Source organism: Etheostoma cragini, chromosome 2 (genome assembly GCF_013103735.1).
Source record: "Etheostoma cragini isolate CJK2018 chromosome 2, CSU_Ecrag_1.0, whole genome shotgun sequence".
Classification (NCBI taxonomy): Eukaryota; Metazoa; Chordata; class Actinopteri; order Perciformes; family Percidae; genus Etheostoma; species Etheostoma cragini.
This window is the reverse complement of record NC_048408.1, coordinates 22,626,380-22,645,935: the sequence shown is the minus strand read 5'-3', so window position 1 is coordinate 22,645,935 and position 19,556 is coordinate 22,626,380. Positions and strand designations below refer to the sequence as shown.

Sequence of the window (19,556 nt, the reverse complement as noted above, 5' to 3'; positions counted from 1 at the left end):
TACACCCACATCTCAGCTTTGGCACAAACTCTTAAAGGAGACGTGGCATCATAACTTATTTGCATCGCCTTTTGTCGAAAGAAATCAGAGATCTAGTTTACTTAATTTTCAACGGAGCCCCGTTCTTTAATAATAACAGTTCAAAGTGTATCTCAATTGGCATTACACAACATCGGACTTCACAATGAAATGTAGTTTTCACCCCTCCATGTTTAATAGAGACATTTTTTAAATGAGATGGAGACAATGGAATGTAAAAGAATCAAACCTGCAAATGACAAACAAACAAACATGGCATGCAAAAATGGGCTTGATAACATGCTAAATGCACTTTAATTTCAGACACGGCTGCAAGCCTCTGTACTTCCAGGCATCTTACCATTAAGTTATTTATCAGCACCCATATTTCTTCAAAATGCAAATAATGAGTACACTTCACCCTAGCCAGTGAAAGGAGCCAACGCTGAAGCCTGTGTGGGTATAGTCACAGTCCCTCTAATGCCATCTAGTGGCTATACAGAGCAGCATTTTAATGTGGACACCATGCTATCAACATGTTCAATCAACTCAAGTGTCACCAAAATTATCATTAGATTCACTGCATTTTTTCACCCCCCCAGAAAATCAGTGAGTTCGAATCTGGGAGGCCATTTCCACTTCTTTCATCATGTTTGTGAGGTCTCCTGAATGCATCAGGGTCCAATCTGCTTCCATCTCCCCCTCCTCAGCTCTATGGCCACTCCAACTCCAAGAAATTAGAATGTGATAGTGTACAGCAATGTCTGTAACAAAGGGTCCTTGTGCTGTCATTTTTTGCATAAATGGCTTGTGTCTTGTGTGTGTGGTTGTATATATTTAATATGCAGAATTACACACTGCTGCCCTCCCACCCCCCGTGTATGAGCTCTAGAGAGACAAGCTTGCCAGTCATTACAGAAGAAAGACACCAACTACTCACATCACACGACTACACCACCAAGAAACACACAAGGGATCATCGTCACGTTGCCTGTGGACATCTGGTTGCTTGATTTGGGCTTAAAAAGGTACGTTTTATAGAGCTTTTTTAAAGTAATTATCATACCATTAGCTCAGATCTAAAATAAATTTTAAAAAACATGTTCATTTAAGATTTGCTTCAATGTAAATTTGTTGAAAACTCCTTTTCTCACTTATCTTAACTGCAGGTATTGAACAATAAGGGTTCTGAGGAGAAGAAAAACTCCCAATTACTGGACATCTTACTGAATGACAGAGAATAAATTGTGGAAAGACTTGACTTTAAACTACTTAGTGCTCAGCGACGTGAGAAAGACAGCAAATAATCTGGACTGAGACTGTTCTAAGGAGCATTTTTCTTACGTTGAGAGTGCTATAAAGTTTCTTCAGCAACTATGGCATCATCAGGTCTTCAGCTGCTGGGTTTGGTGCTGGCTGTGGTGGGTTGGGTGTGCGGGGCGCTGGTGTGTGCCGCTCCTCTGTGGCGTGTGTCTGCCTTCGTGGGTGGAGAGCTGGTGATTGCCCAGGTGTTGTGGGAGGGACTGTGGATGAATTGCCTGTCTCAGACCACAGGCCAGATCCAGTGCAAGACCTATGACTCGACCCTGGCCCTGCCGAAGTCTGCCCAAGCCGCCCGGGGCCTCACTGTTCTCTCCCTGCTTCTCTGCTTTTTGGCCCTCATGCTCGGGGTGGCAGGGGCCAAAGGTACTCACTGCATGGGTGACGGTAACCAGGCCGCCAAGGCTCGGTTGGGAAGGATAGCGGGGCTGCTCTTCCTCGTGTCTGGCTTGGCCTTCTTGATACCCATCTGTTGGACCGCCTATACAACCATCAGGGACTTCTATGATCCGAATGTTGCAGCGCCTTTTAAGAGAGAGCTGGGGCCCGCGCTGTACCTGGGCTGGGGGGCCAGCGTTCTACTCCTGGTAGGGGGCTCCCTGCTGAATGTGGGCTCCTCTCCACCGGGAGGAAGAGTGCAGACTTTATTTGGAGGAGCAGCAAAAGACAACCCACAGCCAGCAAGAGACGTGAAGCCACAGGAAAAATCGTTTGTATGAGATGATTTTATTAGACATGTGAGGTACGAACTAACACAGAAGTCACAACCTCATCACACAACCTTTTGGAAACTACCAGTTCACCGTCTATTAGAGGATCTTCAGCCAATGTCGTGTTTTATATCTTATTAAGCAGCATTTCTACATGTTTCTTTGAATTACGATGTGGATTTGATTACTCTTTGGTAAATGATTGTTTTACATTATTAATAAATGTACACAATAAACTACATAGCAAAGGGGTCTTAATAGAATTTAAATGATTTAATAGCTTTCTGTCAGAGTGGGAGTTGACCACAACTGTGGGAGGAATTGAGTGTTTAGAGGTTTACTAATGTGTGTGACTTACATTTCTGAAATTCCACTCTGCTTGTGTTAGTTTGTGTGTGTATGTGTGTGGGTGGTCTGTGTGGCCAGTGTAGTATGTCTGTGTATGCTGGTGTGTTCACTGAAAATACGTGGGCAGTCAGAGCGATGATTGTTTATTTTGTTTTTATGAATGTTTTGAGCATATTTACTCTTGTTCATGCATAGTCTAACATAGCCCTAAAATGTAGCAATTGTTGTGTTTTATCCAGCTTTTATAACAATTGACTTAATAACATCATACAGTATATAATATTGGGTACATACTGTAAGTTTGGCACTGCATTATCATCTTTATTCGTTTTGTATTTACTGCCATTGTGTAATTTATAACCACTTACGCACAATAAATTTGCATGTTGTCTGTTTTTCATTATACATTTCAATTCCCCCTGTCATGTTTTCAAGGATAATAAAACTCAGGAACATTACCTTGTTTTTCTTTAAGATATCAAATATAGTATCTATCAGAGATGTGTTTGCTACCATCTTTTCGCAAGGTCAGAAGTGGTTGCCACAAAAAAATGAAAACAAATTAAAGTTATATGGTCAGTTGTAAAGCTATTGGAAATCAGAAATGCCTGCAGTTCGCTGCTTGTATCAACCTCTTATAATGTATTATTACGACTGTTTGTTTTTCTGCAAAAATATGTGCTCATCTCGAAATGTAGCATGTTGCCCCTATGATTAAGGTAAGCCCTTATTTACTTTGTAGTTGCTTTGGTTGAGGTGTTAGTATTGTATAACCTGTTATTTAAAGATATGAGTTATGTGTTCAAAAAGATGCACTTGATTCAACAGACAATTTTATTGGAGACATTAATACAGAAATTGACAAAGCATGGTGCAAACAACCAGCTAGGAAAAATAAAAGATTACAACACAGAAGAACAGAGTAAGACTTGTTTTAGGGGAAAAGGACTGCATGAAAAAACCTGCTGCTCTCTGGAGTGTGCTAAAAGTTCCTCTTACTTGGAAAAGACCATAAGAAGTCTGTGACTTTCCTGATTAAGACCTTGCTTTGGAATTTAACGATAAGTATATTTTCAGTGTGGAAATTCTTCCTCCTTTTTTTAGATAAAGTGAAAAATATTTCTTACCAGCAAACCTCACTGCTAATGGAAGCAATGACGTCTGCCTCAGGTACAATAATAAAAGAACCAGTTGTATAAATCGGTTTTTATTCTTCAACGAGATAAAATAATCTAAAATAAAATAGGCCCATGTTATAACTTCTGTTTAAGGCAATTTTCAATAACTTGTTATTCATGATTTTTTTTAAATAACCTGAAATCAGTATATATTCCCTTTGTTCATTTTTTTCGTGTTATCTTACTTCTTTAATCTTTCAAATGACGCAGTTTCTTAATGAGATATAAAACAAACTTGGTGTCCCATATTTGTTAATTGACGCTGCAGACTTGATTATCGTCAATCATTTATAATCGCTTCTGATTGTGTAAGGGTTCAAAAATGAATTTGTTTTAAATCCGGCATAACAGTATGTCACAACCCAGAGTGGCTTTAAGACTTGAATAAGTCGACACAAAGCAGTGAGGTTTATTTCTAGAGCACATAACAAATAATCTTGACTAACTGAAGTTCCTGCACGTTTTTGAAAGTAGCCCACTCTATAATCCTGTTAAAGAGACAGGAGTGTATTTTTGCCCTCGCTACAGCTACCGGATGGATGCGTATCCCTTTAAAAACCGCAAGACAGTGTGTCGAGGTGAAAGTGGGCCATGTGTTAGACTGTGCTGTTCGGGGCTTTCGACCTTAGATCTCGAAGCCCGGCTCGTGAGGCAGCTCCACCGTTCATATACGCAATTGGCTGCGAAGTCTACAACTGCTTCCTACTACTGCGTGGCCCAAACACAGCAGACAGCGCACACACATACACAGACACGCACGCTATGTGGCGTGAGTGTGCGCGATGCTGCAGGAGCACAAAGTCCCCCGGTCCTTGGAGCAGTCTCTTATAGGAATGTTTGAAGATTAACGAGGTTATCCGCGTCCTGTAGACCCACAAGCTACTGCCAGCTGTAACGTGCAGGCCAGGAAGCGGACAGAGCAGGCGCGCGGGGTGTGAAAGGCGGACTGGGAGGAAGGAAGTCCCCGCTGTAGCTGCATCGGACAAGGGCAGAGAACGGAACCATGACGGAGAAACGGATGTCGCGGTGGTATTTCGGTGGGCTGGCGTCTTGCGGAGCAGCATGCTGCACACATCCTCTGGATCTACTCAAGGTGAGCTGAAGGGGGAACAGGAAGTGTGCGCGTGGAACCCTCCGCTGGTGTGTCATTTAGTAGAGCAGGCCCGGAGACCTACAGCTGTTTCCAGCAGTAGTCCTACAAGACAGGCTACATTGCAGTTATTCATCTCCTGACCGCTCATCACATTACTGTATCAGGTTTCCCTGTGTGCGTGAAATAGCTGCAGTCAGCTTTTAGTGGGCATGCCATGCTCTGAGGTATCACATGTCTTCTATGGCACCACTGTCATGTCTATCAGGATGTGTTAGGCTGTTTAAATATCTAGGGCACAGGTTAGAGCAAGTCCAGGCTGGTTAGCCTAACTATTCACTGCTTGTGATGTAGGACAAATGATATAAAGTCATTGCTGGATTCAATGGCCCTAGTTTTACAATTAGTGTTCATGTTTTAGTTATTTATGAGGAAAATAGATAATTTTTAGATCACACTGATCAGAGGGAATATGTGTTTTACCCTTCGGTTTCATTGACAGCAGCACATGATCCTAATAACACAAGCTGCTCCTCATAGTAGTCATGTGATGTGTAATTATGTAGACAAGGTGGGAATCATTACATTACAGTACAACTGTCATCTGGTGATTTATTTTCTTTAAAGCTCATAAAGTCCTTTCTGTATAGTAATTTTTTCCATTTACTGCATACATAATTTTGTCTACACATGTAGTTGTAAAGCCCAGTTAACACAAGTGTGTTTCTTTTTATTCTTATTAACCAGAGGAAAGAGGCCAGCATCATGGTATTATCCCCCCCTAAACTTGATTTGCAAAGTAAATTCTCAACTTCCATGTTTTCTTTAGTTTTTCAGGGAAATGATAAACGTGGGTTTACCAACATCAAACCTAATGACCCCAAAAAATGCGTTTAACCCACTGGTTAAATATTGACTGAGGAACCTCACAATTGTGACAAGGCCTTTTAAAATGACTAGAAATCCAGATTAAGTGCACATGATCTGGGTTGAACAGTCTGACTTTAAAAATGAGGGTGAGACTCATTTCGCTCATTCATTTTCAATTAATTCAATATATCCAAAAAACTTGATAGTCACTCAGTACATTGTGGAGGCCCGGGAGTTTTGACTATGTGATCTATTAAGGACAAGAACAACCTGTCTGAGCAGTAAGCATGTTCCGTTGCAAACCTTTTCATAATCTGATTTATACATGACAATAACAAATGCAAACCCACTGTCGGCCTCTTGAATGACAGCACGTTGGCAAGCGAGTAGCATTTGTTCGGCACCGACAAAGGATCTGCTGAGCTGCGTGACACCACAGTGGCAATCTGTCAGCATATTTCCTGGGAAAACCCAGAGGAGACTGTCATGTCATGACAGGTCTTTTTATATATATATTTTTTTTATATTGAATTGCTTCCGCCACAGAGTTTATGATTTCACCCGTAAGTAGATGCCACAGGGTGCCAAGAGTAACTCTGCTGCTACAGTATATATGTTTAGGAGTCAGGTGTTTGATCAAAGTAGATTCCATTTGCACCTATGTGTCAGTAGTCAACAATTCTTTGTTCCCAGTTTTGTTCCCTAAAAATATAGGTTTATCATTTGATGCGTAGCCCGGTCTCCTGAGTACAAGTCCTGTGTTTGACCCATTTGTCCACCACAGTATTTCAATTATCAACAATATTATCAAGTACTTCAACCACAAAGTCAGTGTTTGCCTTCAGGTTTCTGTGTGCTTGAAGCACAAATATCACAACAAGGCAACTGTATGAAAAGTCACAAAATAAACCGAGTGCTCCATTGTTATATGGCAAGCTTTTCAAAAAGGAAAAAAGAAAAGAAAAACAGCAACCAATTTTATTCATTTTTTTATCACGATTTGCTCAGAATCATTAAGTTGGGCAACAGAGATCTGTAAAATAATAACGTGACACGAATTAATCATTACAAGATGAGTCTGCAGAAACAATAATATAATGATCGACCCAGTTGTACTCTGCAGACCAAATAGCTAATTTGTTTATTATTCTTTTGTAATATAACCTGGTCCAAAATGTACCAGCTTAATATTTGCAAGTATTTTACTCTGATTCCTGTGAGAGCTACCATTGTAGCATGAAATGAATCTATGAGCAAACAGTCCATACTTAATGATGATCATAACAAAGATCCTTCCCTCACTCATGAAGAACATTAAAAATGGTTTTAACCTCATCGCGTAAGAAACACACACGGAAAGCCATAGTTTGCAGACAGCGAAGCACATGGTAATTTGTAGCAACTTACAAAGCTTAAAATCTTATTTTATCTTCATAATGAGGCCCCCTTAGCATGTTCTTTTTTTAAAGCTAACAGGAGTGCATCTACATTTAGAAGGACATAGTATAGAGCAGAGAATTAGTGAATGTGGTTATCAGCAGGGAAATGGGGCCTAACCAAACACACATGACTTGTTCCTTGTTTGTGTAAACCCAGCCATTATTAGAGTTGTTGTCCTCAACAGGATCTTTCTGACCTCATTTAAAAAATCTATCTTGTAGCCAGACACGCCTCAATCAACTCATCTGTAATATTTCTTCACGATGTGTGTGTGCGGTTGTTCCAAATCAGCTTACTGATGTGTTAACATGCTTGGACTGCTTACTTTGTGGTTCCTTTTTATCAGAGCTTTAGAGAAAATACCAAAGCACTCCATACCAAAGACGTTATTGTGCAAGTATTTTTTTTTCACTGTGCGAAATCTGGCTCAACAGATTTGTTTCCTGTTATCTAAGACAATTTTAGAAGAGTTAAATTTGTAAAATTGTCTAGTGTATTTTTAGCCATGCTAGCTCTCCGCTTTGTGGATGCTTTTTGGTCGTTCCCCCCACTTTGGCTTACATGGGTTTCTGATTCCTAATTCATATCCTCTAAGTCTTTATTATAATAACAATTATAATTATTATGTTTGGCGGGCATCTTGTATGTTTATGTCTGCGGAAAAACACAAACATTCCCCCAAAGTACTGTATCTCAGATCTATCTTTGACCAAATAATATACATCTTGGCTATTCTATGTAACTAATGTGATAACTAATGTCATATTGTATCACTTCCGTTTACTGGGAACTGAGGCATTCTTTTAAGCTACAGTAATTTTGACACTCAAATGTTTGTATGTTAAAAATTATGAAAAAGTTAATTGTTACAATATATAATGACCTATGACTTCATGTCAATTTACTAAAGGCTTGTAGACAGTAAAAATTAAAACACTTAAAAATGACTTACAGTGGCCTTCAAACTCAAGTACTTATTTGGAACAGAGGTCAAAGGCCACGCTGGAGAGTGGCCAACCACCTCTGACGAAAAACACACACACATACACACATACACACACACACACACTCTCTACTGCTATAAAGCTAAAGTTTGTTAGGTACAAATATACAACACTAGCACTTAAGATGTTATATAGTTGCATTATGGGAAGCGTAGGAGCTGAAAGTCAGGATACCTCTTCTGCAAAAGTTATTAGATTTGAACAAAAACTGTGTTAAAGAGGTGACATGTGTAGCTGTTTCACACATTTATTTACCAAAAACTGTTGTCTAAGGTATAACACCACAAGAAATGGGTCTGCGTCTGTGTCCTGTCACATTTGCTCTTTATTATGTCACAACCGTGCTGAACTTGGTTTAAAAATGACACCAAATCTAAAACATGACTGTCTTTACAGGTACACCTGCAGACACAGCAGGAGGTGAAAAAGAGGATGATGGGGATGGCCGTTCATGTGGTGAAGAATGATGGTGTGCTGGCTCTTTACAATGGCCTCTCTGCCTCCCTTTGTAGACAGGTATGTGTGCATGCTTGAAACTGTTCCTGAGCCTGTGTACGCTTAGCAATAAAAAGTTGCTGACATAGCGATAGTAGATTGGACCAAAGATAAACTGTTAACTATAAAACTTAAACTTTAAACAGACAATAATACTAAGATAAGGCTAAAGGTAAGATAATAATACATGCAGTTAAGACAGACTTTACAATAATATTGAATTCTACCTGAGATTTCTGACAGGTTTGTAGTTTTGGAGGGTTTTATAAGCATGTTAAGAAACCGCATTTCTTTAGGAATATAATCTTTATTTATAAAACACTTTTTAATACTGCAATGAGACAAAAAAAATCAGACCGTTCAAAATAATACTAAATGAAAACGTTTTGAGAAATGATTTATTTTACCTCACCACTTTGCTTTCTTCAGTGTCACATGACTTCCTAAAAAAACATTTGTCTTAGTTGTTTGTCCATCTATAAAAGGAAGTTTGAAAAACAATGTTTTCACAAACTTGAGTATGTTTTTGAGCTGAAGAGAGAGTTTGATATAGCACATTTGCTTTAAAATGTGGTAATATTGACCATGTGACGTCACCATTGGCTGCTGCCGGATACTATACCTAGGTTAATGGGTTACTTTTTTTGGAGTAATAGCAGTGTGTTCAGCAGGGCTGTTATTGTTGCAGAAGATTCAATAGGATTTCAGGTAGAAAGAAAAGATGACTGACAAGTGGATGATGAAGTAGAGTATACTTGTAAATGTATCCTGTTTACTTTCTGGCAAAGTTATTTTTTAGATTGGTTGTGTTTGGGTTGGGAACCAGAGGGTCGCTGGTTTAAGTCCCCATACGGATCGAAATACAGAGTGTGGACAGGTAGCTGGAGGGGTGACAGTTCACCTCCTGGACACTCCCAAGGTGTTCTTGAGGAAGGCAACAAACCCCTGACCGCTCGGGGGGCCTTTCTAGCAGTTGCAGCCCCCGCCCCCTCTGACATCTCCATTTGTGCATATAAAGGACCTGAGCATGTGGGTGTATTTCAGGCTTGTGTGTAGTGTGTTCTAACAACAGAGTGTAAAATTGTAATTTCCCAACAGGGGATCAATAAAAAGTATAAATGAATTGCCAAAGTCTACTCATAGTGGTTGAAAAAGAAAATGTTAAATAGTGAGTAGAGTATTGAGTACTTATCTTTTTTTCTCCTCTCCTCTCAGATGTCCTATTCTCTCACTAGATTTGCCATCTATGAGACAGTAAGGGACATGATGGGCAGCACAAGCCAGGGCCCCATGCCCTTTTACCAGAAGGTCCTTCTGGGAGCATTTGGAGGTGGGAATGCGCGCGCGCGCACACATACACACACACACACACACACACACACACACACACACACACACACACACACACACACACACACACACACACACACAGCTTCTTCTCGCTCAATGCACACACAGACACCAACACAGGTTTGTGTTTTTCTGCCAACAGGTTTCACTGGTGGGTTTGTTGGCACGCCGGCAGACATGGTGAATGTCAGGTAACATGCCTTGACAATTTGAACTCTCAATAATATGTACATAATTTCAAATGATTCAAGCAAACCAATCTGGACTTGTTTTTGCTTCTAGGATGCAGAATGACATGAAACTACCTCCAGAACTGAGGAGAAAGTGAGTGTTATTACTTCTGTGGCTAAAAATATTCAGTTTAGACGTTCTAAATATCTTATTGTAATTGAACCCTTGTTTTTCCCTTTCAGCTACAAACATGCCATCGATGGGCTCTTCAGAGTCTTTAGAGAAGGTCCATCCAAAGCAATATAGTGTGTGTAACTAAATGTTAAGCCCACATTGGCATCATGTCTGACCTGTGTCTCGTCCCACAGAGGGTGTGAGGAGACTGTTCTCAGGAGCCACCATGGCTTCCAGCAGAGGAGCGATGGTCACTGTGGGACAGGCAAGTCCCACATATACAATGAATAACTGTACCACGTCCTTTTAAATGCCTGCAGGTATTCAAGAGACTCCATGGATTATCAGGGCAGTGGGGGGCAATGTCTGTTACTTTATGTTTGGATTGTGCTTTATTTTATCTGGGCTTACACAATCACAGTTTAGATAATTTCTTCTCTCCAGTCCATCTGTAAGTCCTTTTTAATAAGATATTAGAATGAAATTGAGTTAAATAAAGGTACATGAATTTATCAATGCTGACTCAATCTCGTAGATGAATATGCTGCTTGTGCACATGGTTCTGTTTAAATGATGCATTATGCATTAATCTTTATAACCTCTGCCTCACTTAACTTTGTAAAGTCTGTTTTGGCAAGCATATCGGGAGGAAATTAACTTTAGACGGAGACATTGATACAATTACTCACATCCAATTAGTTCATAAATGTCAACAAGTATTTATCCGTAGACCAAACAATAAGGTACAATATAGAATAGATTCTATCTTAGCAAAACGTCGGGCATGCTGCGAATATACTATAAGGAGATTCTTACAATTGGGTAAGGCTATTTGTAGTTGCCGACAAAATATTTCTGAACTGCATACACTTATACCCAAGATCCTCTGGTAGTTATAGAAAAATTTGACGATACCAAATCCTGATTTCTGTCTCTCTTTTTTTAGTTTTTTTAACACGACACACCAGTCCGAAATTTGGAAGTTTAATTTAAAATTGACGTCTCAATATTCAGGGTATTTGTTTTGATTGAACAATTTATTTGTGAACCATATAAACGTCAATCCACTTTATTTATTAATAATGCCATCATTTGTGGCCTGGTTAGCTCAGTTAGTAGAGCAGGCGCACACATACAGAGGTTTACTCGTTGACGCAGCGGCCGCGTATTCGACTCCGACCTGCGGCTTTTTGCTGCGTGTCGTCCCCCCCCTTTCATGTCTTCATCTGTCCTGCGGAAATAAAGGCCTAAAATTTCCCAAAAATAATCTTAAAAAAATGCCATCATTCCAGACAGTGACCCCAATATACCGTACACAGGACTATGGTGGCTTTCAGCCATGGTTTGAAGGTGAAGGAGTAAAGGATTGTTGGTTTTTGAGTCTGTAATTAGCTTAGTAAAGGAGCTTCAGTCAGCTTCAGGTATTAAAGAGTAACATCTTCACAGATTAGATTGATCATTAAAATAACACACATTTTTCTCTCCTTATCTTTTCCTACATTTGTAGTTGGCGTGTTATGACCAGGCCAAGCAGCTCGTCCTGGGAACAGGCATCATGGGAGATAACATACTCACACACTTTCTTTCCAGCTTCATTGCTGTAAGTATCAGGTTTTATTTCTGGACCCTGGAAGCCCGATTGAGACGGTGTGAATATTATAGGACTCCTTAGTGAACTGATGATGTGTTCCTCTGCAGGGAGGCTGTGCTACATTACTGTGCCAACCTCTGGATGTATTAAAGACAAGGCTGATGAGCTCAAAAGGAGAGTACACCGTGAGTGGAATTTCCCCCCCCCCCCCCCCCCCCCCCCCCCCCCCCCCCCCCCCACCTTCATTGTCTCCTCTAATCTTTTTATTCCTCGTCCCATTCTGTTGACCATCCTCAGTGTTCATTCTAATCCAGGTTGTCTCTCTCTTTAGGGGGTGACGCATTGCTTACGAGAAACTGCCAAACTTGGTCCGCTGGCATTTTACAAGGTAAAGGTCCTTATTTCTCCCAACAGCACTGCTAACAAAACACTGTCTACCTGTGGTTCTTTACTACAATGCTTCTGCCAGCTCATCTGTTAATCCAAAACATATTCAGACTTGCCCAGTCCGAGGCATGAAGCAGGAGCATTTCGGATGTAGCTTCAAATAAGTATTTATCCTTTATACAATGAAAAGATATTGACAGTAAATCTTTCAAATCATTTCAAAAAGATATTTGACAACATTTTACTTGACATTAAAAGCTCGCTGTCAGTCCACCTTAATGATGAAGTACACGTTTTATACAAAAGTACTTATCAGACAATGGCTTTAAATCAACAGACGTTATGGTAGAAAACTACAAAACTACAAACCGTGATCTAACGTAGAGTTTTTTGTTGCAGGGTCTGGTCCCCGCAGGGATCCGCTTGATTCCTCACACAGTGCTCACTTTCATCTTCCTAGAGCAGCTCAAGAAAAACTTTGGCATCCGCATCATCTCCTGAGCACACTGTGTGACGAGCCCCCCCCCCCCAACACAGCCACACCACACCCTTGCATCCCTCTACTCCTGGCATTTACAAGAAAAGAAGGAGAGAAAGGGACTCTTGTAGGTTACTTCTGGGGCTTCTGTAGGTTTTACTTTCACTTTTGCTCTACCTCCATCTCACAGCTAGCTAGACTTTGATTATCATGAGCTGACTTCTAAGGGGACAAATACTAGAACTAATGAAAAATATCTTCTATCAGCATAGATTAATCAATATGATGGTGCTACAAATGGTTTTTTTAGAATGACATAGAGAGAAGATTAAAATAATCTCTAGCAGATGTTTAATATAGTTTGTGGAATTTCTGATGGTGTTAGTTATGTGAAAGAATGAGACGTTTAGAGATTGAGTGTTCATTTTGAGAAAAGGAACAATTCATCTGTTCACAAACAGATAAAATGTTGACTTTACCTAATTCCAGATCAGGTTTTGTAATTTATCTTTTACTTTCAGCAGTACTTAAGCCCATTTTACCAGTGTAGCTCGTTTTCTTCAGAGCTCAGACTAATGTGACGATTTTGGCCTAAAAAGATGTTTCCTGCAAGATTATGCCATGACAGAGTTTATGATCAGAATCCCAAATTACCACCATCTACTAGCCAAAAGCATTTGGCTGGTAGATTTGCTTCACTCCCCACCCAAAAAATGATGGTTATTTATTGAGTGGCTGGTAAAATTTGAACATTCACTAGCCATTTGGCTAGTGGACAACAAAAGTTAAATTTAGACCCCGTTTAAAATATAGCAGAAGAACAAAATGCAACAAACACTGTAACCTTGTCAACAGTGCCAGTCTTTACAATCTATATTTCACAGAAGCCGTAACTAAAACAGGACTTAAGAAAACAAATTATTTATACTTAATTACACATACTGTAGTAATCATTCCCAACAGTGGTGACCAAGTGTAATACACCCTGAATTTAACAGTTAATTTTGTTTGCTTTTTCTTAACTAAATTAATGTTTTATAACTGGAAATCAACTACTAGTAGGTTAAAATGTTGTTAACTTTGACATGATTCTCCTTTCCTTCATTCCTCTGTCCCCATTTCACTCTCAAATATTTAGAGAAGAGGACCAAGTTTGTTTTGTGATTTTAAGTAAGGAAGGAGTTTGTAGGGAAACTGTGAAACGGAGAGAGCAGACTTCTGAATGAAGGCACTTCTTGGCAGTGGCTCTTTTTAGTAACACATTTCCAGTGAAATTCTGTATTACCACTAGATCTCTTAAAAGTTCTTACGGTTTGAATAGAGCTGCATGTAGAGGACTGCTGTACTATACAAGTGTACATGTAGCATTTCCATCCGTTTCGTTTAGCTGAATGCATGTCAGACTTTATGTCTCAGGATGCTTCTCTGTTTAACAAGGCACTTTATTAAAATCCCTGGACTCATACTGACGAACCTGCTGCGTAAAAACCCATGCTGCAGAATATAACATGTTCTACAAGCAAAATGGTTCCAACTGGGACCAATCTGTAATTTTTTTTTTGACACTTGCCAGGTATTGTCTGCTGATTTGTTTGGTCTTGATTCTGTGAAATAATGCATTCTCTGTTCTGTACCTGCTCTTTTGACAGACCTTGTCTAATCATGTTGCCTTACAGTATGTGTCCTCCAGGAGGCAGTATAGTAACGTGTGACTGAGATCTATTCCAACAACTTGAAAAACCCTCTCTTGGGCATCCTGTGTTGCCCTGCACTTTCATTCAAGGATGCATATTGTTTTTAAACGTAGCGCCACAAGCTCAGAGCAACCTCCGATAATGACTGTAATCTGCATGTTGAGATGCTCCAGAATCCCTCAATAATCTGAGGTACTGTACACTGTCAGCCATAGTAAGTAATGCTAAGCCCAGCTTTATTCATATGCACAGAAATTAAACTGGAGGGACCCATAGTTCCGGGTGTTGTGAATTTGTATTTTGTAGATTACTAACTAATAATTTTGGAATTAAAATACTAATGGGAAATGGTGTTTGTAATGGTGTTTTTGTGTTGTTTCATCCTCTATGAATTTATTTTAGTAGTAAATCAGATTAATGTAAATCACACCACAATTTTATAAGTATAATTGTTTCTCCTTGAAGCCACGTAAAGCAAAACAGGGGGATCTTTGTTTTCTGCTGCCACAGGCAGATTCTATGATAATGCTGGCTGTGACTGAATCAAGCTTCACTTTCCAGGATTTGCCCTCATCAGAACATGGACGTACTTCTATGTTAGCTCGGCTGGTCTTTCACACCAGCCACAGGTCAGTTCTTAATTTGAAGAATTACATGCCTCCCAGCATGCACCATGTGGCAGGTCCACCCACAGTTAAGTGGTGATATTCAACTGTAATGATGAATGGTGGCAATGTGACTGTCCTTCCACCTAAATGAACATTAGTGTTGAATGCTTTATTAATACTATCTATCACAGGTAAAGCATTAATAACTGTGCACTCACCTCTAGCGTCACATTCATGTGTGGGAATTTGTGAGCCTAATGTCTCTGTGTGGACTGCTATTTTTGCACAGTCGAGGCATATGCTGCCTTTGTGTGCAGTGAAAAGGAGAATCAGGTTGCAGACATATTGTGATACCAGCATCAATTACATTTAACAGGGAAGAATTGTTTCCTACAGCTATTTGTCCTTTCAATGCACGGAAGTTCATATCTGAATGAATAAATAATTCTGTATATGAAAAAATGGCAACAATAATTTGTGGAGATCAAAAGTGGCTTTAAAAAAGCATTGAGTCGCTGTTTGCTATGTGCGCACAACATTTACAAACGCAACGCAAGAACACATACATACGTGTGTGTGTGTGTGTGTTTGTGAGTGACTTGCAGATATATAACTAATGGCAATGGTACCCTTGTAGACAGTAGTTTTGACCTGTTTTATTGTGTTTATTATTGCATTGTTTATTCAGTGAATTCCTGAACATTTTGTTAATAATGTTAAGTGTGGCTTTAAAAGTTTTATCCAACATGTTTAATTGGTGTAGATTATTTAGTTCATCAAATAAATAAATCAATGTCCTGTTTTCTCGTTAAAGTCAGCCACCACACACACGCACACGCACACGCACACACACACATCTTATCGACACTTGTGGAGACGGACATAGTTTAGTATACCTGCTATCATTTCATCTCATTCCCCCAGTTGGAATCAGCCAGGTCCTCGCGGCCCACTCAGAGCATTGTTAAGACAACCAGCAATTTGAATAGATTATGAAAAACTTCAATTCAATTGTAATCCTAGTAATTGCAACAATTTGGAGCCTTTTGTGGGTTTGAATATGAGATGATATTTATTATGATTATCAACGATAGAGGGCTGGAACACGCTATTCACGAACCTGAAAATTCACATGTGGAACCCTTGTGACAATGATGAGAAAATAGCAGGATCAAATAAAGAAAACTAAATAACAGATATAACACTACTCAGAAGTATTATTGTTAGAAAAGAGTATATTAGAAATGCCAGAGGGCGGTGTGTAACTGAGTTTCTCTCTTTTTCTCTTACACAAACAAACCAGAACACATACATCCCCTCAAACTTTTATGATTTCATCAGAACCAATAAGACTAATGCCTCTGCCAAAAAACAGCGTTGTAAATGGAGAGCACAACAGGGAAATTTTTTTCTCTCTGACACACTCGCATTACATTTCTGCTGGGAGGAATATGTGAATGATCATAACTCACCCTCTGCCTGACTGTGGGACAAAAAGGGGGGGGAGCTGCAGATGTTTGTCAACGCTGAGTGTGTTGTGTGTGTGCAGGCAGGCAAGAGAATCAGAATCATGAGAGTCAGAATGAGAATGAGTTCTTCTCTTATCTGCGATGTATCAGGCTTTGTGGTTTATGACCTGAGAGATACTCCCTCTGGACTTGCAGCCTCATACACAATCTACTGTCACCAGGGGCGGGGCTAGAAGGTGGAAAGCCCCCCCCCCAAAAAAAAAATATGATTAAGGCCCCGTTGAGCCCTCCACTCTCATCCATTGGGCTAGAGTTCTGTCAACTTGACAATTGTGATTTCCATTGGATCAGAGTACTGTGACTTGGCAGCCTGTTCTGCCATCAAATCATGTATCTCGAATTCTGATACCATGTGGCAAAAAAACTAAATATACAAAATTAATATGATGTTTTACTTAGCAGAATTAAATTGTGTTGTTCTATCTCATTCAATGTTTTCTATATTTTGAAGCTGATTTTCTATGCTGTATTCTGATAAGATGTCCCCCTCCGACCCCCCCCTGACTGATTATTGGTCTCCCCCTGTGCTTAAGAAATCCTGGAATTGCCCCTTCCTTTTACCAAATCAACACCTTCAACAACTGTCAAGGGGGGTTAAGAGAGTTTGTGTGATGTAATTAATGTGTCTTCTTGTGTGACACATTTAACCCTGTGTGTGTGTGTGTGTTTGTTTGTAATGAAGTAGCGTGTTGTAGGTGTGGGTGAAGGAGAGCGTTAGGGAGGATTAGAGAGATTGGGAAAAAAAAGCAAATTTATGTCTCTTTGGGCATATTAAATATATGTGCACACATTTAGGCCCGGTCATGAATGTAAGCTGACTTCTATTAGGTTTCTGTCGTAAGTGTAATTGAAGTGATGTGTGTCTGTGCAATGTCCATCAGTAACTTCATGATGTGGTTTCTCAGATTCCCTCTCCCTTCTTCCTCTATTTTACTCACAGTGTTCTTTAGCTTTACATTTCCCTTTTGTGTTATTGGTTACTTGCCGGAGTAAAAAGTAATGCAAGTGTGTTTGGGGACATTTGGAATTGCAGATTGTTGCCACATTGTCCCAAGCCATTAAAGCACTACAGAAAACAGCTAGCAAAACCATAGGAGAGGGGGAAAATATACGGCAGCAGGAAAAACAAAAGCCCGGATCATTTGCATATGTGCATAAAATTATTACCATTTATAGCCGTTATGTTTCAGATTCAGTTGCTGTACATTACGGATATTGATTGATATGCAGATCATAGTTCTTTTGAGTTACAGTTTTTACCCCAGCTCCTGTGACCCCTTCCAGCGGCGCAGCACACACATCTGGGGCTCTGCACATGTGCTCAATGGGCCCCCTACCCCACCTTTCATCCATAATACCTAAATCAATGACTAAACACAGGCATCTGTTGTGGTTATTACATTAATCTGTAATGAAGTGTTTATTCAGACATTCATGTTCAAAATAACCACACAACAAACAAGATTTTTTTTTAAAGCCCGACAAACAACAATCAAGTTTAAGTTTAAGCATTTTCTTGTCATTGTGTAGCACAACGAGCTTACATTGTGACAGCCAGAGGGTTTGCTAAAAAGTGATAAATGCACGGTAGTACTGGAACAAGTAAATAAGTATAAATAAATCTGTAAGTCTATCTAGAATTACATATACTATGAAATAACAACATATCATATGAAAATGAAATAAGCTAAAAGTTGACCAATAAAATGTGTAACTGTAAGTAAGATTTATATTTGAATAAGAACTAACTTTACATAAATAGGAGCCAACCAAATGTGCACAAGTGAAGTTATAGCATCGGGGTTTCTTTTTGCCACATGGTTATATTGCATTTGTATGGCACATCACCATCCTGAAATACCAATGACAGATAGAATGAATATGAAGGAAAACCATCAGTAGTGTAAAACATAAAGCAGTTAAATATATAAGGCAAATTAAAAGATCTAGTCTGAGGAAGGTTTGCAGTTTATTCCATTTAAAATGTGCATACCTGATAGTTGTTCTTACAAGGTAAGTGTGTATTGGATATAAGGTCATTGGATTGTGTGCTACATGTAATAAACAAGGGCACTGACCATTTTCTTTGCCTGATGTCTGGAACAAGAAACAATATCTGCTCACTACTAGACAAAAAGACATCCACACATGCACACTCATATCACATTCATACACAAATAACTATAATGACAATAATCACAACAATACCAATGATGATGACATAAGATCAGCCAGGAGGAGGAAAGATCTATATTTGGAGATGGTTTTAGCCGGAGGAAACATAATAAGCATATTTGTTTGTGAGGCTACACTGAACTGTTATTCAATATTCCCAGATGTGGAAGTATACAGCACAGAGGGGTTATCAAGATTTCTCTTTAGAAAGAAGAATTTATTACCCCACACCCTACAACGATCTAGTTTCAGATAACCATTTTCTTTTTTTTTTCTTTTTTTTTATTCTGGTGTTATGGGTCATGAATGAGTTTCAAATTTATTGTCAGAGTAAACTGTGAATTTGTAAGTGTCAGATAATTCTGATCAAGAATTATTATAACAAACAGTTCTGAGACTAAAATGACATTTTATTTCTCTTTATTAACCAAAATATCTCTCTCTTTCTCTCTCACACCCACACACACGCACGCAACCACGCACACATGCACTCACGTACGCACGCACACACACACACACACACACACACACACACACGAGTTTAAAGGAGGTTTAATCAAAATTAGTGAGGGAAATTAAAAATAAGTTAATTGGATGGAACAGATGGTAACAAAGTGTCTTATTATCATGAACATCAGCAGTTGCCATCTGCACAATGTTTTATAAAAGAAATTGCTCAGATACATCTTCATGAAGTTACGGGGAGTGAAGAACTGTGTCAGAGTTTTGCATTTACAACTTAATGAATAAATTACAATTGAGAGAAATATAAGGCATACCACTTTTATTCATGTGAAGCTAAGACGGTAGCTCTGATGTCAATGGGCCTTTTCTTTTTCTCATCATTCAGGCTTATAAAATACACTAATTAGACTTTCTGACATTTAACATATTTAAACATGTACACTGGCTCGTCAGCGAGCGCC

The 19,556-nt window shown here is 39.4% G+C and overlaps 2 protein-coding genes across 3 annotated transcripts; both read left to right on the top strand.

Moving 5' to 3' along the window:
• The first annotated feature begins 1,190 nt into the window (after positions 1-1,190).
• LOC117959451 (claudin-9-like) lies at positions 1,191-9,527 on the top strand. 2 transcript variants are annotated; one of them, XR_004659941.1, is made up of 2 exons: positions 1,191-2,431; positions 9,518-9,527. XR_004659941.1 is itself a non-coding variant. In XM_034896614.1 (1 exon), the coding sequence occupies exon 1, from the start codon at positions 1,395-1,397 to the stop codon at positions 2,055-2,057; it is 663 nt and encodes a 220-aa protein (XP_034752505.1). In that variant the 5' UTR covers positions 1,191-1,394; the 3' UTR covers positions 2,058-2,854. The 2 variants fall into 2 exon arrangements, 1 of the variants encoding a protein (XP_034752505.1); XM_034896614.1 differs by lacking the exon at positions 9,518-9,527 and having other exon boundaries at positions 1,191-2,854.
• slc25a10 (solute carrier family 25 member 10) lies at positions 4,127-13,528 on the top strand. Its single transcript, XM_034896459.1, has 11 exons — positions 4,127-4,667; positions 8,375-8,494; positions 9,689-9,803; positions 9,966-10,014; positions 10,106-10,147; positions 10,237-10,280; positions 10,363-10,433; positions 11,676-11,768; positions 11,867-11,944; positions 12,091-12,147; positions 12,546-13,528. Exons 1-11 carry the CDS (start codon positions 4,578-4,580, stop codon positions 12,645-12,647), a joined length of 861 nt encoding a protein of 286 aa, XP_034752350.1. The 5' UTR covers positions 4,127-4,577; the 3' UTR covers positions 12,648-13,528.
• Positions 13,529-19,556: the final 6,028 nt, after the last annotated feature.